Below are 21,163 nucleotides of genomic sequence, written 5' to 3'. Positions count from 1 at the left end.
TTCAATATGTAAATCGGACAGTTTTTAATTTTGCACAAGTGCAAACACCCTCCTGTTTGCAGCAATGTGTTGAACTGGCTGTTGTCGGCGTGCATCACCAGGAGAGGAAACAGGCTTTAAAATGTTTAAAAGTAGACATTTTAAATTTGACCATCCAAACCATTTGTGAGGAACAGAGATAAGATCAGAACCTCCCTGCTGTTTAAACACCAAAAAAAAAAAAAAAGCTGCAGTAAAACACTAAACCCACATTTCCCTCTTCCTGCAGGGAAAATCCAGCAGGCGGGGAAACCTATTTCTTCTTCTTCTCCATATTATCCTCAAGACTGTGTGGAACAGTGATGAGACAGGGAGCAGTAGGTAGTCTACAAACTGTGTGAACTATTCCAAATGCAGTGCAGGATTTAGAAAGTGTCCGAGTCTTTTATCCCTCACATGTAACACGAACCGTTTTATAGATTTTTATGGCTGTCCGAACTTCACACAGTTTTGAAACACAAGCCTTCAGTATAGTTTCAAGGTTGAGAGATGCACACACACACACACACACACACACACACACACACACACACACACACACGTGCACAGAACACACTCCACAGTCTTGCACGTTCACTCTCTGTGTAACACCCTTGGCTACAGTGGACGCAATACAATAAGCTATTGTAACCTCAAACCACAGGTCTCGATGCGCATATGCTTTTGTCGTTAGTCTCAATTATAACAGGCTATGAGGTCACTTGCTGGTATGTGCTAACACATACATCCCTTATTTTCCCCCTCATGCACACATGCAAACATTAATGCAATAAAACTATTTTGTTGCAGTCTAATCTGTTCTTTTAGTGCCTTCTGACGGTTTTTACTGTTTATTTTGGTTGTGCTTTCTTTTTAAAAAAAAGCAGAATCTCACTCTAAAGGGGTCTTATTTTGGTAGGTATTGAATGTAGTTTCATTGGTAATTGAATAACTGCATAGCAGCAGATACCAACAGCCTCTACCTGCAATGTGGGGCGTTTAGGGGACATCTGTAAATTGTAGTGCCGAGGGTGCAGGGTGCTACAAGTGAAAAAGTTAGTCTGGAATTCTGGTTTACATGGGTCATCATAAGGAACAAGAGATATTTTTGAAGGCCATGGGGTAGAAATAGATGCTTGGTGGTGGTTCATTAAGTTTTAATTTATTGTGATTCAAGATGATGCAGTCCGTCATCTTGAACACGTGCAACTACCTGCGCCCACGATGTAATGGTCAATGGCTTGGCCCAGTTTGCCACTAAATTTTCATGCCAAAACCATTATGGGCCAAACTTCAAAGTCGTATATGACATGACTAGTAGGCTGTTGGTTGGATCACTTTGCCACAAACTAGTAGACCATAAACACTTAAAAAAAACCCATAAAACTCAACTTTTTGTGGTTTGGTTCGCTTTGGCACTGAACCCCTCAATCGCATCTGTCTCTACTGTCACATCCCTAGACTCAGCTTCTCATGACAACTTTTGAATGAGAGTCTATGGGAGCCGGAGCTTTTTGAGACAAGCACCTCATGTCACTCAACGCACTTCAAGGCTCTCTAACATGGGCTTCACTTTTCAGAGCCAGTCAACACAACCTTATACAGTCTGTGGTGACAAATTCTTAATGCTAACAAGTCATCCAAGTGAAACAAGAAAATGCATTTTTGTCCATATAAGTATTTTCTGATAGGATGACCACATCAGCAGGACCACATTTTGACTGTTCCTTCGAGAACTGTTACAGACCACTTTGCAGAAGTAAACTAGCTGAATGATGCTAGTTTGGCTAGATTCAGGTAACAAACTATTTGATTTGATCAACAAAGGAAAATTATGGTTTGGGTTAAAATGGCTACTTCTGCAATTTTATGGGAGCATCATCGTAAAAAGAATAGACATGCATACGAAACTGCATTCTCAATTATGCCTAGAGGGAAATGCATTTTCTCCTGAATTATGGTCACAAGTTGTATAGCACTAAAATGTGTCTCAACACATCTTTGCCACTGATTTTAATGCTTTGTTGTCGCGCCTCTGCAGCCGACTAATCATGCATTAAATGGGGCGGGACTTGTCACCCTGGTAACCCAGAAAATTAAGGAGAAGCTTCAAACACATTGTAAAAGAATCATATTTAAACCACAGCCATGACATGGCAAATACATTTCTATGAATCAGTTTGGTTTGATTAGACTGTAGTTTTTGTGGGATAGAGCTGATTTAAAAAGAAAAAAAAAACATTAATTTTTGGGGGCTGCAAGGTGGGTCAGTGGTTAGCATCGTCGCCTAGCAGCAAGAAGGTCCTTGGTTCATGTCCCTGTGAGGACAGCCGGGATCTTTCTGCGTGGAGTTTGCATGTTCTCCCTATGCAGTGTGGGTTCTCCAGCTTCCTCCCACAGTACTTGGTGATTCTAAATGGTCCGTAGGTGTGAATGTGAGTGTGCTTGGTTGTCTGTCTCTAAGTGTAGCCCTGTGATAGACTGGTGACCTGTCCAGGTGTCCCCTTCACCCTGAGTCAGCTGGAATAGACTCCATCCCCCCACGACCCTAGTGAGGATTACGCGGTGTATAGATGATGGATGGATGAATTTTTGGTTTGAAACAGGGGTCTCTTCTATTAAAATTGTGTTGGCCCATTCATCCACCACGACCTCCTTCCTCCTCCGACTTGGTCGCCTAATGGTGACCCAATATTTCCTCTGCTTCTATCTTAGCTTTTGCCCCTTGAAGGTAAACACGTGTCTTTTTGAGGGCTTGATAAATTAAAGAAAAAAAAAGATCAGTACTATTAGATTAGTAACCCAATGATCCAGCTAAATTTGTCTGTAAAGGTTGATGCTCAGCGTCTTGGGTATAACCTGAAGGCAGCACAAGATTCCAAGACTAATATATCCTACAATGGGGTGACCTATTTTTTCTTTTATAAGAAAAAACCTCCAATTCTTTACTGTGTTGGTGTTACGATTTGGCGGACGCTTCTGTTAGCATTATCACAGCCTGCTCACCATCAACATCGGCCTTTTATCAGGGCCAGAGCATTGCTCCCCCTTTTCTCCCTCAGCCTCACACAAACACCACAGCTCTGCCCCCCCACCTCTGTGTATCCTCTCCCAGATCCCGGCTTCCTTGCCAGGGAAAGAGAGGACTAGATGGACAGGAAGAGAGGAGACAGTGGGGATGTGACACAACAATGGCAGGATGTGACTTCAGATCAATACAGATTAGTGCAAAAACACCATCAACGCAGCTAACAAACATCCCCGGTGAAGAGATAAACATGCAACACGAACGCTGCCAAGTAAAGTTTGCAAGACACATCTCAGACAGAAAACAGTCTGAGATGACCTAAAAACGAACACATTAGCCGCTGTAAACTTTGTCATGACTTACAGATGAGCTTATGACACCGTTTACATTATTAAAATACTCTGTTGTTTTTTGATTTACAAAATCAGCGACACAATCAACATGCATGATGGTTGAGACGCACCACCGGATGAGCTTTTCCCATCTTCTCAATTACTGTAATTACACGTTAAAACCGATGTGGTTTAACCACGGAGAATTGCTGCTGTAGGTATTTTTAAGTTATGAGCATTCCTCAATATGTCAAATATGCAGACTGATAATGCATTGTGATTTGTCAGCTTCAACAGCAACAACTAACAAGCCTGACGATCCAGCTCGGCTACGATCCAGCGCTTTGTTGAGCAGAACATTTTTGCGGCTCGGTAACTAATTACAGCGGATTGAGCGTTCATGCACACCAGTAAATACATCTTTATAAAGTGCAAAGAAAGTAAAACATGCCAGAGAGAATGTAAAACCTGCAGACTCCTGTAGCAGCGAGTTGTGTGCAGGAAACAGAGGAGAAGGCTGAGCAGCAGTTCAGAGGTCACATGGAGGTCCCCAAAACACAACACCTGATAGGCCTGGAGGCTGTATAATGTGTAACCAGGAGACTACCCCACTTCAAACACGCGGGAATTAAGTGGAAAATGACCAAAATAATTGGATGATGTGATCTTTTATGGCCAGACTGGAGTATATTTTGTATCAGCCGCAGACAGGAAAAGCCAATTGGTCAACGGCTGCAGTCGTCAAAGTCTGACAACAAAACTAAAAGCATCAGCTCACTGCATCTCTGCTTTATCTTTTACAGTGAACCTGAGTGTGTATAGTAGCGCTAGAGATTCAGTGACCTCAGTGTAAAGGTTTGCCATCATGCACTCTCTTCCATGCAGGCTGGACAAAGCAATATAAATCAGTCTTGGGATGATTCATAAGACGCCTTGCACGAGATCAGGGGGATCCCCGGCTGGAACTCAAACAGGTGTGCCTTATCATTTCCTCCTACAAATCATAACCTTGTGTCTTAAAAGCTGATGGATCTGAGATCATCAGGGCTCCACGACCAGCTACCGTGGTCCTGAGCGGAGCCGTAAAAGGGGGCAAACACACTTCCTGTCCAGCGTCCATTCAATGAGCATCTGTCTGACCCCTGACACCTTCCACTGAGCTTCCTGTCCCACACGTGCAGAGCTGCTACTTGAAACTTGTCATCAAAGCAGTTCCCCACCAAACATGGGGGAGTTACAAATAGAAACATCCATGAGACAATGTTCTCACTGAGATTAGCAAACTATTAAATGCACTTTTTTTTTTTTTAACCTTCCATCCAGACTGAAGCAGAATTCCCCTCCCAAAAAAGCAAAACACAACACAGATGCCCACTTGACATTGTAGTGTGTTCATTGATATCTAGACATCTATGCATCCATGTATATTGGTGTTTCCTGGCTCATTTGAGAACAGTGACCACTAGAATCTGACATTGATCACATTAAAAAAAATATTGTGCACAGATAAATAAAATTTAAAAAACTGGATCTGAGTAATCAAACTGAATTGACACTGAGGCTAGCATGTGGATTTAGCCTAGTGTCACAAGAGTAGCATTTGTGCCAGGACTGTACAATTAATGTCCAGAAACAATCTTGTCAGACTGAAATTAGCACATGCAAACAAACACAGACGACACAAAATGCATACCATCTACAATCCGAGTCAGTACCGTTCAAATTGTTATCAACAAATCAAAGTTGTGGTGTTCCTCAAGGATCTATTCTGGGATGTGTATAATTCTCTCTTTGCTTGTTCTCTTTGGATCACTTTATTTATTAGTTTTTTTGAAGTTGCAACTTCTAACATTAAGACAAAAAATGAAATGCAAAAAACAAAACAAAAAAAATGCAGTTCCACAAATGTCCACTTGAGGTTGGCTTTAAAAGCAAGTCAATCCCCAACTTTACAGCAGAAATAAACACGTTTACAGCCTGTTACACAAAACAGTTTTGCACTCTGCTGCTAATTTCTCTGTTCATGACGACTGTAGGGTGGTGAAGTTTCCCATTACTCACCTGTTTAGATTGTGTTAAGGCTTGAAGTTACCCATAATGAAGGTTGTGGCTGCATTGAGTGACAGGTGGGTGTCGTCATCGGTGAGTCCAAGGCGAGAGATGCTTTCAAGGCCGGCCTCAGCTCCATCATGCTCCTCCTCTCTGCTCACTTTTAGATAAGCAGGTAGTTAGGTAGAGGGTTCAGAAAACCTGTGGGTGATGTCAGCACAGATCTTTATATGTAGTCAGTAGTTTGGTTGTGTTAGTTATCATCGCTTTACTGATGATGTTTTGCTTAAAGTACTTGGGTTCCGCAGTGTTTGATTCATTGTTGGCAGAAATCTCCACAGCATTTCTGTTTCCTAGTCTTTTGTTTCCACTCTTGTCTTTTCAATAACTTGGACCAATCATACACTGTTTATTTTTTTGCATCTTAACTACTGTGACGTACTCATTCCTGTTTACGCTGCAGCACGTCTACAATCAGTCCAAACCTCTGCTGCACCGTCACTACCAAAGACTCTTTGATGACACCTCAGTTCTGGTTTTGTTTCAAAGGTTTCCTGTGAACTGCACAACTGGCTTTAAAATCCTAATTACTTTTAAAGCATTAGCTAATTTGGTTGCTCCATTTATCAGTGAGGTGTTGATCCACTTGGCCTCTCAGGTCATCAGAATAAGGTTTCCTGGTGACACGCAAAGTTCAAGACCTCTGCTCTGGCTTTAGATTATGGAACAGTGTCCCTTTGGGGGTTCTAAATCTCTTCTCAGAACCTGTTTTTGCTCATTTATTGATGCCTCCTGGCCTCTAATCGCCCCACATGTTCTACAGTTTCATATTTTTCATAATTGGACACTGAAGCTCTTTTTTTGTTGTTGTGAAAAGTTCTGCATAAATAAAGCTACCTCACTCATCAAAGTTGTGTTTTTTTCGTTGGGTGCCTCTGACCTCTACCCCTTCTAATCGCCCCGCTGAGCAGAGGGCATGATGGGGGATGGCAGGTGGGGATAAAGCTGCAGACCCTCGGTCCTTGTTACCAAAAAGCTTTAGAGGGGCTTTGCAGCTCATGAAGCCAGACTATAATCTCCCAGACGTTTCACACATATGGCTTCGTGAGATCATCCACCTCACTATACTCACCGCCCCCCATAAACAGCTCCGGTGTATAAACAGACATCACGTGTGACATATCTGTTTACGTCCGTGCCCTACTTGTGTCGGGTGTAGCTACGACACTACTGAAGAGTAAACGGTGAAGTGATTCCTGCGTGAGCTCAGGAAAAGGCTACAAGTACAGCAGAGTGGCTACTTATGTAAGATAGTTCATCAGACACTCACACACTTACTTTGAACTTCTTTAAACAGTGTTGAGTCTTCTAGCAACAAATCACCCAACGCGCCTCTGAGAAAGGCCGTATCTCTAGTTAACAGCAAACAAAGATGAAGGTTGTGTTTGAATATTGGGTGGGACACGTTGATAGGGAGGCCTGGATGTCCTCTTTTAGGAAATGTGGAGCATCAGACACTTAATTTTCTGCATCCTCGTGAACATCTAACATCAACTGTTTGCCTCTTTTGTCTCGATTTCTGGTGGAACTGATTTTGTTTAAAGGAAAACAGCTACGGCTCAGGTGGTAGAGTGCATTGCTTGTGGTCCGAACCTCTGCACAAGTGTCCTCTGGCAACACATTGACCCCTTAAGCTGCTGCTAATGGCAGGACCTCACATTGGCAGCTTGCACCAGAGCTGCAACTGGTTTCTGAGTGTGTGTGAGATAGAAACACAGCAAAACACTTTGTAGAATCAGCTATAGTTTAAAAAAAAAAAGGGAAAATTGTGCAATGAGGCATTTTGTGTTGCTTTCAAATGCTCTTAAATCAATTTTTCAGAACCAACACACCTGAATAACACTTGAGGGTCTTAAACACAGTATTTAAACTTGTTAAGGTGATTCATAACACTACTCATATCCCCCGTTCTCTATTTTTTATGCAAAGTACTTCAGTGCAATGGTTTTAAATGTGCTACATAAAAACAACTGACTTGACATATAGCAGGTTTGCAACATGTTCTAAATTCTGTAGCCCCTGTGTCTCCACCCAAATACACGGCTGCAAATGTCAGTGGTTTTCTTACTTCTGGAACAAGTTTGAAAACGTGGTTAAACTACAGCTCGATAACATCCATGTGTTCTGTACTAAGCTGGATGATGGGTGGGCAAACTCAAGATAACTTTGTGAGGGAAATGAAATTGGAACTTTCAGTTGTTTAGGACAATTTCTTGTCAGTTTTGGACAAATTAAGATCATTTTGGGACTAATTTGATCAACTTTTGCATCATTTTTGGATAAATTTCAATCAATCAACAGCCTGGGTTTGAAAATTTGCATTTTTTTTTCCTTTTTCAAGGACCAATGATGATTCATTATTGTGAATTTGGACCATTTTGAGTAGTTTTGGGCAGATTTTGGACAAATATAAGTTATTTTAGACTCATTTTATGTATTTTATTTCCATTTTCAGTGGCCAGTGATTATTCAATATTGTTTACGTGGACAAATTGAAGTAATTTTGGGCCAGCTGTAGTAATTTGAAACCATTTTTAGCTTGTTCAGGATAATTTTATGTCAGTTTTGGACAAATTTGGGATAATTTTTAGTCAGTTTGTGGACAATTAAGGCCATTTTGGGACTAATTTAGGACATGTTTTTGATTCATTTCCAGTCATTTCAGAAGATTTTGAGTAATTTTGGACGCAATTCCAAAACTTTTGGGACCTGGAACCTTGTCTGTAAATACTGTACTGGACCCCTGTACCCCACCCCTATACTGTAAATACCCCTGTGTCTCCACCCAAATATACGGCTGCAAATGTCAGCGGTTTTCCTACTTCTGGAACAAGTCTGAAAATGTGGTTAAACTACAGCTCGATAACATCCATGGGTGGGCAAACTCAAGATAACTTTGTGAGGGAAATGAAATTGCTTCACACACGTCGTCGGTGCACATGATCTCCTGTAGGTGACAGAAATCCTGAACTAAATATTGTTCTGGGTATTTAATGTCTTCATTAGATGGTAATATTGGAGAAATGACAGGAAATGAGGTCAGATTTGAGCTGGGAAATGTTTTGTCAGCTGGAGAATAAATGCAATTAAATCTGTGCACGAGCATTTTCCTGCTAGATTACTTTGCGACATTAATCCTGCAGTCATCGAGACGGGAGGATGAAACGATTGTTGCAGTGACGACTTTCCAGAGTTGTATAATCCCGTCTCCAGTCTTATAAACATGCTGCGTAGTGTTTCTGTGCCTGATGAGTCCTATGGCACATGTAGAGTGTTACTCCGACTGGATCACATTTCATCTTCTCACCACTGCTTGTAGCAACACGTTCACACCAACATAGTGTGTGTGTTTTAAAACATGGTGCTATTTTCAGTCTGAACAAGGCTTCAATGGCAACACGGAATGAGCGAAAGGGCATATTCCAAATTGGAGGCAAGGAAAATAGAACAGATATTTTCTCAAAATGACAACGCCGTTATTTAAAGGTTGGTTCTGGTCGCTGGACTTTTGAAGCGCTCCTGGTAGGGGGGCTGGAGAGGGAGCTGAGATGCCCCAGAAACAAGCTTTTATTCTCCTAATGCTCAGAATTCAGCTCAGCCTTCGGTCTGAAAGTGTGGCTACGGAGGCCACGTCTGGGTCACACCTCCCTCTTTTTTCAGCAGATTAGCCGTAAAGACGGTCTCCCATTACACCCTCCCGGGTCTTCGGTCGAGGTCTAGCCGGTGTCACCGAGCAGTAGCGCGGGGTGGGGCGGTGTCGGACCGAGGTGAAGGGTGGAGTTGGGTGGGGAAGGGGGCGGACAAGCTCGCATTGTTTGACGACGGGGCACAAAGGAGCTGATGAGTGGAGGCAGAAATGCAAAAATGCTGTAATGACAGGCAGGAAACACACAAATGGAGATAGAAAAAGTCAGTGTGAAGGCTGCGAGGGAGCCTTGGGAGGGAGAACCTGCGATCGCATCTGACTTGCAGGGTGTAGCCATTTATCTCTAATCAGTCCCACCACATGCATCGCCAAATGACAGAATGCTGCTTAAAACGAGCGGAAGTATCGAGACCATAACAATCTAACTAATCACATCCAAGTGTAGTCTAGCAGGATGGATTAAAATGTAGAGGAGAAGATTCTTGGCCGTCATGTTCTTGGACTGCAGCTGAAACTTGCAGAGGGGGGGAAAAAAAAAAAAGAATAAGAAGGCCTGTATACACGCAGAAGAGTCCATTCAGAGACCAAAGGCGAATGGCTGCGTGAGGCGCTTTGGACGGTGCTGTGGGAATTCGCCTTATTTGAGATGCAAATTCCTCAAAGAGCTGAAAGAGCCGGAGAAACAGGTGTCCCGAGGAAGTGTGCTGCTGCGTGGGCGAGGGAGGGCGGGTGTAAGGGCGCTGAATGATAACACAGGGTGTATTCAAATACCGCTTGTTGGGTCCCGTCTGTGTGGCGCTTCTTTTTTTTTTTTTACCTCTTGTCCCCCTTTTTCTTTGTTTAATAGCAAATGCAGAGAAAAAAAAGAGATGGGGAATCTGCAAAATCAGACGTTTCAGGTTTTATTGATTTAAATGCAATTTGATTAAAAAAACAAACAACACCTTGTAGATTTGAAAAAGCTGATTTTAAACCAAATGAGAGAAAAGATTGGAAATAAACTTACATTTAAAGTTGCAAATTTACAAGCCCCTCGGTTTAATAAAGGTTCTCCTGAAACAGAACTATTGCAATGATTAGCAATATGCAGCATCTTACTTAAAGGAGTGTACATTTTTCTTTCTTTCTTTTTTTTTTTGTTTACATGAATTTGCTGGATTTTGAAGCACAAACTTTAACAAATGTGTCGCTCGCAAACCACATCCGGTACAATCCCTGCATCCTTCAGAACGACTGGCTAACTCATCATTTAGATCCCTGGGTGACGCACCGTTACAAGACAGCTGAAGAGCTGCATGTTGCTTAAACTTAAGCGTCAATTTGCCTCTCACAGGCCTCAGAGTGCTTTCTAATAAACCCGTAACAAATACTTCAAAAATCTCCACAATGTGAAGTTAACACCGACCCACAACCACAACAACATTCCTGACAAGAAAATACTCTGATGTAAGCTTACACGTGTGGAACTGCTAATAAAGCAGAATGTTTAATGCTGGTTGCAAATGAATTCATTTTTTATTTGTAAGTATCAACACCTACAATTTGGTGACCATCAAAAGGTTTATGGCTCCTTTGACTTTAAATATCTTCTGTTGATCGGATCATTTTTCAGATGTAGTTTTGTCCGGTACTATATTTGATAATTCCCTTTACTTCATATTGAATTTGGAGTTTAATCTTGGCAGCTGATTCAACGCAGTTTTGTCAACAAAAATAATATTTCCACCACAAATTTGTCAAAAAGAAGCAGATTCCGTTTATATTCTGAGATTGTAGTGAACAAAAATGTCCTAACGCTGGCTTTTTCCTTTAGACGTTCATGAATCAACAGATCCACACACCTTTAAACCGGATTGTACAAAAAAACAGCTCAGGATTCTTCACAATTTATCGCAATTCATTCACAACATAAATAGAAACTCTTTGCACTCCCAAATTGACAACAATCAAATACTGTAAGACGTAACTGATTGGAATAATTCCTTAAAAATATTCATTACAAATCTTTGGCTTAGTGGCACTAGATGTCCCTGCACTTTCTTCCTTCATGTGAGCGTCACACAGCTTGTGTCAGTTTTTATTCTCGTGTTGCTGCTACTGAGGCTGAGCGACGATCTCAGGACGCCCTCAAGTGTTCAAAGACAGCAAACACAAACTCACGGGTGCAGCTCAGCAACAGACACGCTGATGAACTGCGAGTCTATAAAACGAACGCGAATGGCTGAGACTAGCGAAGCAGGATACGTACAAATCTCGGCGTTGGCAAAGTAGTGACTAATGTAGGCAAAAAAGGAAGACCATGAAGGCAAAGTGCTCTGGAAAAGATCTCATCAACTGAGACAAAAATCAGACTTCATTTAAAACAAAAGCGATAATCAGAGCACTGCTTTAAGAGGTAAGTAGCAGCAGGAGCTGTTAACAGTGAGTAAGTGTGTGTCCCTACATGTTCAGGCCACAGACTGGATATAAAGACAGACGTCAGCACTGGATGGGAAAAATTAATCAACAGACCTAACCTGCATTTCATCTAACGGCCAGCAGGGGGCGACTCCTCTGGAAGCCAGTAAGGAAATGATTCTATTTCTTCCTTGATTAGCTCAGTAAACACTGTCCTACTTACTTTATGGTGTTTTATGTCTCCTTTAATACAGCACAGTGTTTATTTTGTATATGACGCACCCATTTAGAGTGACATCCACAATAAAGCAGGGCTAACTTCCTACTGTACGGCCGTGCGTAGTGTTCTCAGTTTCTCTGTCAGATCCGTCCCTCACTTGTCCCGTCACGTATGAAAAAAACACGACGGTGATGACCAGATTGTAAATTTGAGGCTTCAAAAACAATACATGGCTACGTCCATCTTTTATATACAGTCTGTGGTTCGGTCCCATGAAGCTATTAGCGTCACTCTCCCATGTCTGATTGTGGCTCCCTGAAAATTACACGTTTGAGTTCCATTACATTTGTACAAATGTCCTGCACGTTAAAGCTAAACGTTCATCGCTGCACCATTTAGCTTAAAAGCACAGTCTGTAGTGACCTGTATAAATGTAATGACACAAAGTGTGTTGAGTATAACAGCCTAACAGTCTGAACGATGGCATTTTGTTCAGTTTTAGAAAGTTTTAAAACTACTTTTTTTAAATTTCATGACTTTGTCTGGAGTGCAATGACTTATAAAAATAGTAAAACTCTCGGTGTGACTGCTACAGACGCATTAAGTAATGTTTCTAATGTCACTGACAGCGTGTGACCGCTAAGTTAGATGGAATGATTCATGCTTGTTAACTGGTGTAAACGTTGCCCTGCTACAGGTAAGTGTCATGCTCTGCACTGCTCAGACTCTCTTTGGACCCTGGTATGTTTGTGTGATTGAGGAGAAGTGAAGAGTCGGAGGGAGGAGGGTTAGGATTATCTGTCTGCTGTGGCGGGACGAGTGTTTCCTTCCCGTTTTCCTCGACAGTCTTTCTACTTCCCTTGGCGTCCTTGGCTTGCTCCCCGTCTGGCTTCGGTGCCAGAGGAGACTCCACGATGATGGTCGGTCTCTGCCTCAGGTCCTGGCGGCTCGGCGGCTCGGCGGCCATGATGGCTTTGGCGCCGTGCATCCTGGGAGGAGACTTACAGTGTAGATCTCCGTGAGTCTCCTTCCAGCGACGCAGCTGGGCGAGGTGTTCCTTCTCAATGTCCTTCTCAGACACCGGCAACTCTACAATCTGAAGCACAGACACAGAACGAGTGTGAACCACATGTGACACGCCGCTCCCACAGCCGCAGGAGGGCAAAGTCAAAGAGGGGATTCTGCATGTAGATAAAACAGCAGTCACGTAGGTTCAAAACACTAAAACGGTTACGAGTACATCCCCACCTCGTGCACCAGGAAGCTTTCTTGCATGTACTGTGGCTGTATTGCTCGGAGCCGCTCCATCGTCTCATAGAGACCTTGGCAGGCCTTCACTTTCTCTTGGGTTCCCAGCATGCTTTTCAGGAGCACCAGGCCGACTCTGAAGAGGATCTTCACTCCTGATAAAACAACACACATGTGACGAGAGGCTTGACGTGAAGGTACAGCTGTTAGCATCAACATTTCTCAATCATGACCATTCACAACTGCTCCACTGGAGGAACCTTCCCCATCAACAAGGAACCTTTGGAGGAACTGAACGTGTTTTCAAAGCAGCATCTAAATATAGTTCGGTTGTAATTATTTTATCCCCGGAAAGTCCCTATGGTGTTCTGCTTTGAATGTCATATTCATTATTTCAAACTGAAACAACTGAGAGGCTTCACGTGTCCAACATTTGCATCGTCACAAGAACATTCCATTAATAGCTGTCAGGTCACTCACAAATAATTAAGATTATGTTGGGGGATTTCTCCTGGTAGAAAAAGCTGCACCACTAAACACAAACACACCGATCAACAACAAGGAAAACCACATTTATTACGTAACACCCATCTAACCCCTTCACCAGTTCTTCCACATGCCAGAAGCACCGTTTTTCACTACTAGTAAATATTTGTCTTTGACTGAGCCTCGTCAAAGAGAAAGAGAAAGCTTCTTGAAGCTTTAAAGATTATTACCTTTTTCATGTCAAATTAAGGCCACACTGATACGGAAAGTTGGTTTTTGTTCCTCATTTTAGGGTGAATCCAACAAAGATTGTTTTTGAAATGCCTTCTAAAGTACAGATTTTGTAAAACTCCGGGTTGTGTGTATCTGTGTGGACGTGTAAAACAGAGAGTTTGGGAAACAATGTCAGACCTCTGTTTGTTTGTTCAACAACCACAATGCTGGACGCACAAACAGCTTTGTGTGCATTTGGTTAGCGTTTACAGCCTCACTTGACTGGCATGCAGAAGCCTCTACTTCTGCATCCATAGTCCAAAGTCTGCAGAAAAGACAAAATGACAGATTGATCTTCTCTGGTATTTTATGCATTGTAGATGCTGACTGGCTGTGACATACTTTTTACAACGTTTGTGCTCGTTTTTGCGGGTTGTGGTATGTGAGGATATTTAGTTTAGATAGTCACGTAGATAGAGTATTTTAAAACAGAGTATCGGTCTAGAAAAATGTCTGCATTAAAGTGGACAAGGCCTAAAGGGGAAGCTGATGGGAACATGATCAGTAAACACTGCTGTTACTTATTTATATAACTGAGTTAAATATACAATAAAAGGTCTATTGAATTTAAAAATAAAAACACACATCTTTAACCACACTGTCTTATTTCTCTCCTCTAAATCACACGTAGGCATGCCCCCAAATTCAAATGTGCTATTTTCTATTTTGCATCGTAACCTCTCCACTCGGTCGATCAACCACATCACAAGTCATTTCACGTCTCTTTCGGGTCAACGAAGCACATTTTAAAATCCATTCTGTGACGCAAAAGTGACTCATCAGGTCAGAGTTAAACACTTATCACGTAGATCAGTGAATAGTTTGTGTGGCGCCTCACCATCGCAAAGGAACATGTCCCAGACACGCAGCACCGAGGCCCACGGCAGAGTCCGGGAGAAGGCACACATGAACCACTCGGTCATGTACAGGATGGGCTCCAGCTTGTGCTTCTTCAGGTGGCGGTGGGCCACGGGAGACACCCGCCGCAGCAGAGCGTACAGGATCTCGCCGTCCAGCTGGATCGCCTCCTGCGGGGACGACGCGGAACAGCAGCTGGTCAGAGGAGCGGGACAGAACAGGCTTCTTTCTCTTTGCCTAATCTGATTGTCTGATTATCGCGTCCTTGTCACCACCTCATGTTATTAGGCTGTTAGCATATCAGTGTTAAGCTGGAGTCACACTGGCCTGACAAGTCTAACGCCACCGGTAGCCACGCATACCAGCAGGCAGAAGGAAGTTTTTCACTCCATAAACAGAGAATTCTGTTTGGCTTTCGAAATCAAACTGAACTTTAAAAAAGCGTAAATCTTTAAGTTGAGTTTACGCCACCTTCTCCTTGAGTAAATATACATTTCTATAGAATGGAATAGAATACTTTATTTATCCTCCATTGGGGGAAATTTATACACCACAGCAGCATCCAAAAATATAGAAAGTACAAGAAAATAACAATAATTAAGCAAAATGCATCCCGGTGTCCGCACACAGGGAGAGTGGTAGAGAGCCATGTATGATTAAAGTCTCCTGAGATGATGATCAGAGATTGAGGGTGTGATGTTTGCAGCTGGGACACTGAACTATGGATGAGCTCACAGGCTGCAGCAGCATCAGCCGAGGGGGGGAGGTAAACTGTAATCAGCAGGACGTGTGAAAACTCCCTCGGCAGGTAAAAACGGCCGCAAACCAACCACCAGCAGTTTAACATCCTTCATGCAGCGTCGCTCTTTAGTGCTAACGTGCAGCTAGCATTACACCATCTCTCATTCACATACATGGTGAGTCCCCAGGCTTTCTTCTTACCACTCTCCCTCCAGCTCCGGTCTGCTCTGACCAGGTGAAACTCGTCCAAAGTTGTGGGATACATACTTTAATACATTCAGTTCTATAACGTGTCAGAAAATGAGGCTTTAGAGGTCCAGTGCTCTTGGAAGTTACAGCAACATTGTGGGTCTATTTCTGCTTATAACAGACATGTATACAATTTCACAAGCTGAACAATTCATAAGTCATCTTGTTAAACTCTAATTGCATTCTCAAGCACTTCTTTCAACATACCAGGCCGGTGCTGTAGTATCCCGGCAGGTATTTTTCACAAATCTGGACGAGAACCCAGAAAGCATCCTAGGATAAAGACAGAGGATGAGAGTAGATGTTTAGTAAAGCATGTGTGTGTGTGGTTGACCGTTTTAACACAGAGGACAGATGTTAAAACATTTACCAGTGAATTTATACCATCATGTTAAACATATTATTATTTCACTCATTTTACGCAGTGGATATCCGCTGTCTGGATATTTCATATTAAAGGAAAAAAAGTCTGGAACGGTTGTATCATGAGTGTGTGTTCACCTCAGCTGGCATGTGCATCAGAAGTACAGCAGCAATGGGAGCCTGAGCCTGACAATAGCCCTCTTCAGGTCGATGCAGAGTGTAAGCCTTCAGCACGCGGAACAGGTCCTGCTGCCTGTACGTCGGCACATTTATAAAGCACACTGTGTTCAGCCACGCTAACACAAAGTATTTGGGAAACACACAGAAGGAAGCTCTTACCCGTGACCTCCTCTAGCTGCAAACATTTCGTGGAAGGGGAACTGTCTATGGAGGTCCCTCTCGATGATATCAACCCATTTGGGATCTCCTGGCTGCTCATCCAGTTCCTAAAGCAACACAAATTAAATTACATTTAGTCACTTGTAATGTTAATCTTATTTCTATATTGGAAAGAACTTTGGATGAGCAGCTGTTGCTTTAAATGTACTTTATAAATAACAGTGACCTGAATTGATGATGACAATTTATGCAGCTTTTGCAACTTTACACATAAATAATTTCACGTTTTTTGAAAAGACATTTTATTCTGGAACTTAAAACCTGAGTGAAGCTATGAACTCCTCACAACAACATGCATGTACAGTTTAGCCTTTGATAAATGTTGTGCAATCTTAGCTACTGTTGCTATTTTTGAATTTTCCGTTCCCGACCACACACAGATTAAAAGATAAAGACAGGTTGTTTTTTTTTCGTAGGGGGTGAAGTCGTTTCTGTGATGACAACTGTTGCTAGACATCTAATCAAATACAGCTTGTGCTAATGGTAAGTGCTAGAGTACAGTATGATGGAAGCTACATAATTAAATTAATTCAGTGTAACATAACCCTGTTTGGGTGCGGTGGTTAGCACTGTTGCCTCGCAGCTAGAAGGCCACCGGTTTGCATCCCGGTGAGGACACCCGGGATCTTTCTGCATGGAGTTTGCATGTTCTCCCCGTGCAGTGTGGGTTCTCTCCGGGTTCTCCATCTTCCTCCCACACAGTCCAAAAACATGTTGAGGTTAATTGGCGATTCTAAATTGTCCGTAGGTGTGAATGTGAGTGTGCTTGGTTGTCTGTCTCTAAGTGTAGCCCTGTGATAGACTGGTGACCTGTCCAGGTGAACCTGCCTTCACCCTGAGTCAGCTGGGATAGACTCCAGCCCCCCATGACCCTAGTGAGGATTAAGTGGTGTATAGATAATGGATGGATGGACGGATGGATGGATGGATGGATGGCCCTGTTTGGATGCTTGCTAGCGTACTGCTAAATCTGAGACACTAGAAAGTACCTTGGCCCTCTCTGGTTCTCAGTAAAACTACATATTTTGTTGTGGCTGAAGCTGAGTTGTTGAGTGGGCGCCCTCAAATAATGAGCTCAATACCAGCTTCCTCTTATACATGTTTTGTACCGTTCAAGCTGCAGATCTGCAATCACAGCTGCAATTTATTTTTGGAATTGCACATTCTAGCTTTTTGTAAATTTCTCCAATGCAGGATCAATAAATTCTGTTTTTATCTTGTAAATCATGAATATACATGTTTTAGATAACGACAGGGGCTATAAATCTATGACAAACCTCGAATTTGCCCTGGTTTTGCTCCCTTTTCACTTTGCCCCCAGTGAGGTACAGCCAGGCCCGGCCTCGCAGCGATGGAGGGATTCCCTTCTGACAGCGCTCTTTGACCTGTTAGTAAAACATGCAAAGTTAATCAAGAGACGAAAGAAAAGAAACACAAAAGAAGAATAAGAGCAGATTTGGACAGAATTAAGATTAAAAAAGGATGATGGTGCAATAGTTGCATGTTTTCCAGCTCACTTTAGGAGATAAATGTATCTGATTTATCTCATTATCAAGACATTATAATAATAACAGAGGACATTGACAGTTTATAAAGCAGACCTTCTTGTGTTTTTTGGCCATCCACTTGTCCCAGCTGTTGAGCATCTCCAGCCATTTTGCCTCCCGCTGCCTCAACACCTCAATAGGGACGTCTTCAGAGCTGTGGAGACAGGGCACAGTGAAACTAATAAAAGCACACCAATTACTTTCAGACAAGCTGATAATGAGCCGTCCTCTGTCACTTCCCTGTAGTTATGACAGAGGAATCCTATCACGAGAGGGGGCGGGGCGCTGACGACAGCCATCTCTTCCTCGTACATGCAGGAAACCTACCCTCAGACAAAGCACTTGAACACTTGCCATCGGCAGCAAAGTACAAGGAAAACAGGAAGCTCTGGGAGAACTTTCCCCTAGTTCAGCGCACTACAGCCTCCTACACAAAACACTCATCAGTGTCTCACTTCAATGCAGTGCTATTGAACATCAGAGCTGTCACTGTGACACAGATTTCCTGGGCTGTTTGACAAAAACCTACTTGAAAGACTAACGGCCACAGCTTTTGCAGTGCGATGGTTAAAGTGAGTCCCGCCTGTTACTCCGATCTTATCTGACTGACAATGAAGATAAGGACAGTTTGTATTGTGTCTTTAAAACAGAACACAACTAAATACTTTATTGTTGCAGAGGTCAACATAGACTGCCCAGTTTCATCAGTTATTCAAGTAATCATGTATTCAAAATCAACTCAAATCACTTCCTTTATGGAGCATGTTTAAACAACATGAAGCCAAACCTTCTCAGTATTCAAGGTAAAGTCAAGGACCAGCTTTAGGAGCAATCAGAGCAGATACCGAACACAAACTGGGATGTTGTGCTGGTCCAAATACGAAAGCCAGCTTTTAAGGGACTTCCAGTACATTTAAAGCTGGTGTACTTCTCATGGATGGAAGTCCCTGATGCAGTCAGCAAAATGTCCATTCCAGACACATCATCTCTGTGTTTACTTTGGGTCACAGCCTCAAAAACAAATGTTTAATTTGATCTGTGTGAAAACCACTTTTCTGAAAGCTGCAAGCGATGGATGACTCATATCATGTTGTGGTGGACAGCACGACCCCACAGTAACCACAGTGATTTTACAGAGAATATGCGAGACAACAAGGTGAAATAAAACTGAATTATTATTTAAAAGACGCAGTAACCGGGACACAAATATTAAGAAGGACACTTGATTCCACTTGTGCATTAGCCTTGATGAGAACTTCCCAGTGCTTCCCCAACAACACCGATTTGTGTCGCCTTTAAACAATGAAACGTCCACTCACAGCCATGTAATGACCACAAACACTTAAGCATCTGACAAGCAAACACAACACTGTGCATCATGATTTTGGTTTTCTATCCTGTCTCATGCATTAAATCCCTTAAAAAAAGGTGGGAAAATGATGAACATGAGTGTTGGATCACCAGGTTGGGAACTAGACGGCTGAAAGATCAAAAGAGCTCAGAAGAAATTTGGCAGTTTAGAGAGACGTAAGAAAGCCGACTTAATTCCTTCACAACAAACAAAGATTTAAAAATCAGTATTTACTGCTACGCTTGCACAGAAGGACTGTGGTCTCTGCTAGTTGTGATGCAGTTCACTTTTTGTACTTTCCTCCAATCTTTTACCTTTAATAAGTAAATGAATGCATCTGGAAGGGAAAGAATTAAAACTGTTGATCTGCTAAAGAGGAGTTGACTCACATTTACAAGGTCAAGAGGTCACAACCGGACACACAACAGACCAAACAGGTTGACAACTACAAGTCCAGGTGACACAAAAATCCAACTATAACTCAATCAGCCAACTATTTACAGAGTAGAATGGGTTTGATTTGATTTTCCACAAATACACAACAGATCCAGTTAGAACTTCACACAGCTTCAACTTCACATTTACCTCCTTCAACAACCAACTACAAGAGATAAACAACAACTCTAGAGTCCGCCTGTGCCCACATTAATTAACACTACATCCAGCTGCTGTGTTATATGAAATATTTGCAGTATTAAACGCCACTTACGGTGAGTTCTGCTGGGCTCCTCCGGTGAAGCCGTACTTGTCCACCGGGGTCTCTCCGGGGACGCCGCCGCCGTTCACCTCGGGCTCGGATCCTCTCCCATTATCTGTCAGCTTCTCTGTGCTGCCCCGCAAGTCCAGTCCATTACCCTGCTCGGTTTTTGCCATTTAGTCAACATTTATCTTCGCTTGTCTACAGCGACATTCGCACAACTTTCCATGAAGACGCCCGCTGGTTAGCGTTAACCAACCAACCAACCAACCAGCCGCAGCAGCAGCAGCTAGCTACGGTTGCTAGGAAGAGCTGCTCCCGAGATGTAGCCGCTAGCCCGCTAATGCTAAACCAGCTGCTTAGGTAGTTGGTTTAACTGGTAAACCTCCTCGAGTTGGACACATAATAATGCTCGGGTCACACGATAAGACCCGCCAATTGAAAAATAAACTAAAACAACACGGAGTTAAATGCAGCGACTTCGGTTTAACAAAAAACTGCTTCTGTTTGCTAACACCGAAGTTAGCATGCTAGCATCACACAGCTGTCAGCTGACACACACCTTAGTTCAGCCAGAATCTCTGCTGTCAGCAAGAATGTAGGTTAGCTGCTGGCTACAAGGAAGAGCAGATTAGTAAACAAAACATCCGCGGCATCCCGTGACTCCACACTGCCACCTACTGATGGAAGCAGGTACACTGGTGAGCACTTGTGTCACCAGCTGCTTTCTTATATTCAGCTGAAATAACCTCCAGAGATTAAAACATAATTTCTCTACAACCATCACAGCCTCGATAAATGTACATGTCAGGGTGCATCAATAAATCACTATATTTGTTTAACACTTTCATGCAAAGAAGAATAAGAATAAGAAGCTTTTTATTTCCAAGTGAGCTTGCACACACAAGGAATTTGGTGTGGCAAATAAGACTGGTACACAACAATCACAAGACATGAATAAATATACAAATCTAGATCTAAGAAATTCTAAATAAAATATGTAGAGAAAAGGATAAAAGTACTACGTAAATAAAAAGTACTATGACAAGAGACATAAACTTGCCTAAACCAAGTAATAAATTAGGAAACAGTCAGCGCTGTACAGGTGAAAAGAAATAAAAAATGCAATAAAACAATACAACCAAGCCAACATCATGTCAGAAAGGAGGAACTGGGGGAAACACTATCCTAAATAACACAT

At 42.5% G+C, this 21,163-nt stretch overlaps 1 protein-coding gene across 1 annotated transcript; it reads right to left on the bottom strand.

Moving 5' to 3' along the window:
• Positions 1-10,078: 10,078 nt before the first annotated feature.
• LOC103369927 (TBC1 domain family member 10A-like) lies at positions 10,079-20,535 on the bottom strand. The gene is made up of 9 exons (XM_008298779.1): positions 19,975-20,535; positions 17,969-18,068; positions 17,645-17,752; positions 16,308-16,414; positions 16,107-16,221; positions 15,813-15,878; positions 14,596-14,785; positions 12,999-13,153; positions 10,079-12,846 (listed from the first exon to the last, which is right to left on the bottom strand). Exons 1-9 carry the CDS (start codon positions 20,136-20,138, stop codon positions 12,442-12,444), a joined length of 1,410 nt encoding a protein of 469 aa, XP_008297001.1. The 5' UTR covers positions 20,139-20,535; the 3' UTR covers positions 10,079-12,441.
• Between the last annotated feature and the right edge of the window lie 628 nt (positions 20,536-21,163).

The sequence above is a fragment of the Stegastes partitus genome, unplaced genomic scaffold (genome assembly GCF_000690725.1).
Source record: "Stegastes partitus isolate 25-593 unplaced genomic scaffold, Stegastes_partitus-1.0.2 Scaffold1350, whole genome shotgun sequence".
Classification (NCBI taxonomy): domain Eukaryota; kingdom Metazoa; phylum Chordata; class Actinopteri; family Pomacentridae; genus Stegastes; species Stegastes partitus.
The sequence above is the reverse complement of the archived record's forward strand: the minus strand, read 5'-3'. Positions and strand labels throughout refer to the sequence as shown.

Coding starts and splice junctions, on each gene's coding strand:
- LOC103369927 (XM_008298779.1), bottom strand. CDS start 20,138: ATGGCAAAAACCGAGCAGGGTAATGGACTGGACTTGCGGGGCAGCACA. Junction 17,753..17,968: donor TGGCCAAAAAACACAAGAAG/GTCTGCTTTATA, acceptor TTTTACTAACAG/GTCAAAGAGCGCTGTCAGAA. Junction 16,415..17,644: donor AAAACCAGGGCAAATTCGAG/GTTTGTCATAGA, acceptor GTGTTGCTTTAG/GAACTGGATGAGCAGCCAGG.